This window comes from Oryzias latipes, chromosome 9 (genome assembly GCF_053564925.1).
Source record: "Oryzias latipes strain Hd-rR chromosome 9, Olatipes_Hd-rR_3.1".
Taxonomy (NCBI): Eukaryota; Metazoa; Chordata; class Actinopteri; order Beloniformes; family Adrianichthyidae; genus Oryzias; species Oryzias latipes.
In genome coordinates this window covers 13,188,385-13,194,066 of record NC_136245.1, presented here as the reverse complement: position 1 = coordinate 13,194,066, position 5,682 = coordinate 13,188,385, and the positions used below count along the sequence as shown (strand labels likewise).

Here is a 5,682-nt window from a genome sequence, read left to right as displayed (position 1 = left end):
TCAAGAAAAAATGTTTATTGCAAAAAAGATTTGAGACTGCACTCTGTGATAATATTGCATTTTACAGCAAGTAAATTATATTGCATAGTTTGAAGATTACAAGCTGTTAAAAAAATGCAAAAAACATCAGAAGCCGGTCCAACATTTTGAGATTTCCTATAAAGGTTGTTCACCTTTTTAGTACCACTGTGGTGACCCTTAGGCAGAGTTTTTATGCCAGATGCCCTTCCTAACACAACCCTGTATTTTAAAGGTACAGGGAAACCAACATAGGTTTTTGGGAAACAGGAGGGGGTTTCCCACACTGGATTTATAATATTATTATAATAATAATAATAATGGATTGGATTTATCTGCGCTTTTCAAGACACACAAAGCGCTTACATTATGTCCATTATTCATTCACTCCTCATTCATACTTGGTGATGGTAAGCTACGGTTGTAGCCACAGCTGCCCTGGGGCAGACTGACAGAGACGTGGCTGCCATTTCGCGCCTACGGCCCCTCTGACCATCACCGGGATCATTCATGCACATCCACACACCAGTGGAGCTGCACTGGAGGCAAGGAGGGTGAAGTGTCTTGCCCAAGGACACAACGACATTTTGGCTGGTGGGAGTGGGGATCGAACCGCCAACCCTTCGATCATTGGACGACCCGCTCAACCACCTGAGCCACTGTCGCCCCAGGAAGCAAACGCAGGTTTCCTGCATGACAGTCTTCCACCCAGCCAACTGAGCTATACAGCCACCCTAAGATGCAAATTAAGTTTAGATATCTTTAAAAAGAAGACTCAAAAACATAAAACCTAAATTGGAACATTTTTGTTGCTAGAATGTTGTCAAATTTAAGAAGAGATCAGTTTACAGATATTCTTTAATTAACTCATGCCCGTTTTTGGAATTGACTTAAATCTTTCTATTAACTTGCTTGAAACAGCTGTAGATACACACATGTGATTGTGACATAAGCAAATTTCTTGCTTTTGTTTAGTCTCTTCTGTCCCATCTTATGCTTTTCTGTTCAACAGTACATCAAATCCTGTCAGATCTTTGCTGAGATGGGAAATTATTGTTTGTTACCAAATATACTGCCGAGCTTGTTTACCGTCCTCTTGGCAAATCTCATCTTCCCCCGTTTCTTCATTGAGGCGGTGTACTGATTGGATTTAAGTTTAGAGTAATAGTCAGAGAACTTGTTGAAGAGGATTGATATGGGCAGCCCATTAAGGATTATTCCAAAGGCGATGCAGATAAACGCAAACACGCGACCCAGCATGGTCTCAGGGTACACGTCCCCATAACCAACAGTGGAGATGCTGACCTGTAAAGCATTAAAAAAGGACAATTAGTGGTGAGAGAGAAAAACAGATGACTAACTTAAAAAGGAAGAAACGTTGTACTGGCAGGTTTGGCACAGACTGAACCGTCTGTCCCTATATTTTACTTTCAAACCCCACAAAAGAGTCATTTTTCATCTCTGAATAATTTTCTAGATCACCCAAATCACAACTGCACGAAAACACCTTTAACATAATCAGAGTATAGCAACGTCATTCATTATTATTATCACTCTTTGTAGTTTTGTAGTTTTGTGTTCTCCCCACACTTTTAAAAGACTCTACCACCAGTTTGAGAGTTTTTGTCAATAACTGTTAATAAATTTTATTGAGTTACCAAATTAAAACACTTTGAATTCTACTTGTTCCATCTGAAGCCAACATTGCTAAATATGTTTTCAATCTTGTCATTGACAACAGAAGCTGCAATTCCATTACCAGCAAATTTGATTTGCAATAATACATTTCCTCAATGGAAACTACAGTTTTCAAAAAACTCGCATTTATCAAACAAAAGTTTCTGCAGTAGGAGGTGATGGTTTTTGAGGCTTATCGAAACGGACATATTTCTTAAAACTGCAATGGAAACACTAGAGGTCCACAAAACCTCTAGATCACAAGAGGTCCCACTGGATCACACAGATTATCAAACGTTTGTCATGTGGAATTGTTGGATCAACAGCTCCTCTGTAAAATCACCATCAACAAATTCCCAAAATCGGTTCATCTGTAGCTGCTTCCACGTAGCCAGCAACTCCATGGCCAGAATTAGACACTGACATCTCCTTTGATAGATGATGATCAGCGCTAGTGGCATTGCAGCAATTTGACTATATCTTGTCATGTTATCAAATAGTAAAAAGTGTTTAACTGCTGAACAGGGGGGTATTCCAGGAAGCATGTTTAAACTAGCCTGACTTTGAGCCTGAACTCTGGCTGAAATTCGCCTGAACTTGCTTACTCTGGGTATGTCGGTTCCAAAAGACCGGATAAGAGTTGGCGTAATTACGCTCGACTTGGTAACCCTGGGTTAATGGGCGTGCACACCAGGTACATAAAGACATTCTCAATAGATCGCTGATTTCTGGAGTCACCATGGAAACGCGTGGTGAAAAAAAAAGAAAACGCTGTACTTCAGAGAGACGGAGTCTGAGATTTTAATGACGGCGTATGAAGATTACACGTCCATAAAAAAGTAACACGGCTGCATCATCAGTAAAAGAAAGAGTTTCTGCGTGTAGAAAAAGAGCAGACAAAGTAAACGCACGAGTTTCTGATCTTGTTTGCATTTTCCTTGTGACGCATATATATCTATATATATATATATATATATATATATATATATATATATATATATATATATATATATATATATAACGTATCCAATTCTGCCAATTTAAATGAATTACTTCTATTGGGAACAAACAATTGAGTTAAATTTATTTAACCTAATTTCTTACGTCTATAAAACTCAATAATTGTTTATACAACTCAAATTTACATATTTGTTTAACTAAATGTCACATTACTCCAATTCAATTAATCTTTTTTCCATCTTAATTAATTATTTTTCTTGAACTCTCAAATGTCTAAGTTTGAGCCGGCAGATATTCTCATTTTTATAACAATAAAAAAGACGGGGGGAAAAATGTACGGAGTGCAAACTCTCAATAAGGAATTTACCGTCATTGTTGTTGCACCAATGTACTGTAGGGGTGGTATATAAACTCATCATCCTCTCCTTCACTCTCACTCATGGTGCAGAGACGTAAGCTCAGTAGGGCAAAATAACTCGGCAAAACATGGTAAAACACAGTAAAACAGCTAAACAACTAAACACATTTGGTCAAAAACCCACACTTAAACCCAAATTCGTCCAGACAGGCATAGGGAATGATATCCCACAATCCTTTGCAGTGCCGATCTAACAGCAGCACTAAAGTTACACCTACTTAATTGAATTAATTTGAATGAAAATAAAATAACTGTCTGAAAACTACGTGTAATTTTTAAACTGACTTACAAAAAAAAGATTTATCTTAACTGAAACAAATAATTAAGTTAGATCAAAGTAAAAGAATTATTTTTCCAACATCCATATGTGGTCTTATCACCATCTCACTGTGGAAAAAGTATTATCTGAGCTTCTTCATCCACTAAATCATCTTCAAATGGACACTCCATGCTGCCTCACCTCTCTGTAAACAAACTAAGCTTCAACTAAACCTGCTCCGGACCAGGTTATGTTCAGAGCATGAGTTGCTAGGGCAACTTGACCTACCCTGAAACATACCTCCATTTCTGGAACCGAAAGCTGAGGTTATCAACTTCCTTAGCCTCAAACTTATCGTGAGAGCTAGCATAACCTGCTTTCTGGAATACCCCCCAGGCTTCTCACATGCGTCTCTGTGTCTAGCTCATTGACATATATAGAAACTGTCAATGGTCTAGCTGCGCGGCACGTCTGACACTGCTGTGACGACATCCAAATACTCCCTTTATGTTCTTTAATAGAATTAACTTTAAACAATACTTATTATTATCCATCACAGTGTTTTTGAATGACTTATAGTGTGAATTGGTTCGTGTTTATTCGCATAATTATGAAACCATGTAATTGCAAAATTGTGTGTTTTTTTTACATTTCTAGGAATTCAATAAAGTTTTTCTCATGTGTAATGAAAATGCAGCTACCGATCACGTCATTTGGAGCACAAGGGGACACTACCTTAAGCAGAGCTGGGCTCATTGTTCTGAGTGAAATCATTGCAATACATGCTCTACATGCAATAAGCCAGCTTTTGAGTAGTTTAAATATTTTGTCTGAAATATTCTACTTTTTTGATTGTGTTACTGATAACAAAATCCTACAGTGTTTGTTGTACAGAGTTGCACTTACAGCTGCCCACCACCACGCATGAGGTATGCTGGTAAAGTTTGTCTGTGGCATGTCATGCTCCACGGTGTAAACCATCGCAGAGAAGCTGAAAATGCCCATGGCGATGAAAAGAAAGAGGCAGCCTACTTGCTGGTAGCACTGACGCAGAGTGAACCCAAACGCCCTCAGACCTGTGGAGTGACGTGCCAGCTTTAAGATCCGAAAGATTCTCATCAATCTCATAATCCTTAGCACTTGCCCCAGCTTTCCAACCTGCCCCACTGCCTGCATGTCAGCTTCATGCTTTATGTAGTTTTTTTCACTGTCAAAGAACTCCAGGACGCCCTGCAGATACTGAGGCAGGATGGCGATTAGGTCCACTGTGTTGAGCACACTCCTGCTGAAGGCTGTGAGATCGGGTGTGGAAATCAGTCGCAGCAGATACTCCATGGTGAAAAAGGCAATGCACATGGACTCCACATACTCCCAGTATGTCTTGCCACTGAGCTGACCTGTATGGGTTCTGTACTGCATCTCCTCAACAGTGTTGAGAGTCATGGCCACCAGGGAGATCAGGACAAACAGACTGGAGGCCACAGCCATCACCTTTGCTTTGACAGAAGAAAAAGGCTTTTCCATAAGGTTCCAGATAGCTCTCCGTGTTTGGCCCATGAACATGTCATGGAATAGCTCCTCGTTTTCCTCAATCTCCACCTCAGCTTCTAGCTCCCTCTGGATTTTCAGCTGCTCGTTTAGCTCATCCTGTCTCTCCTCAAAGGAAATGCGGCAGCACCGGTGAGTGTTTTTGATCCTAACACCCCAGTAGTTGATCTCCTCTAGGAAATTGCGAGGACACAGCTCGTCTTTGATCCACAACACCCCAGTCCTGTAGAAGTTGAAAATGCAATGAAAGATCTCTGGATCCCGATCAAAGAAGTACTCATTGTTAGTCACTATATAGTCATCACAGAGGTCCAACTTCATGTTGTGATCTGTGTAGGTGGCCAGTCGTCCTATCCTGGTCTTAGGGTACTTTGCTGCCATCTTGTAGGCTATCTGGTAAGGCTTCCCTCCTACATTGATGTTGATCACATAGTTCTTCTTAGAGGGTGAGATCTGTCTGGGGAAGCCTATTGAAGGACATTCATCCTCTTCTTCCTCATATTCTGCATAAATATCATAGATGTCTCTGCTCAGCTCTTGCATAGAGTTCCATGTCTTCACGCAGCTCTCCTTGGCTAAAGGATAAACGATCTCTGAAGGTCTTCTGCTTGCATCTGAGTCTGTTACTTTGTAGTTGGAAAAAAGACTCTGCCTTCTGTTCCAAATGTTTCCCACCTTTTTAGTGCTCCCCATAGTGATCCCCCTGGGTTTACTCTGTAGCTCTGCCTGTCCAGGGTTAGTTGTTTCTAATACCTCCTTTGCCTAAGCATGGAGCACATGAGCAGGATGCCTCATGCCCCCA

The 5,682-nt window shown here is 40.4% G+C and overlaps 1 protein-coding gene across 1 annotated transcript; it reads right to left on the bottom strand.

The window, feature by feature from the left end:
* Positions 1–5,682, bottom strand: LOC101172249 (potassium voltage-gated channel subfamily V member 2-like). Its single transcript, XM_011479498.4, has 2 exons — positions 4,239–5,682; positions 1–1,323 (listed from the first exon to the last, which is right to left on the bottom strand). Exons 1-2 carry the CDS (start codon positions 5,571–5,573, stop codon positions 1,069–1,071), a joined length of 1,590 nt encoding a protein of 529 aa, XP_011477800.1. The 5' UTR covers positions 5,574–5,682; the 3' UTR covers positions 1–1,068.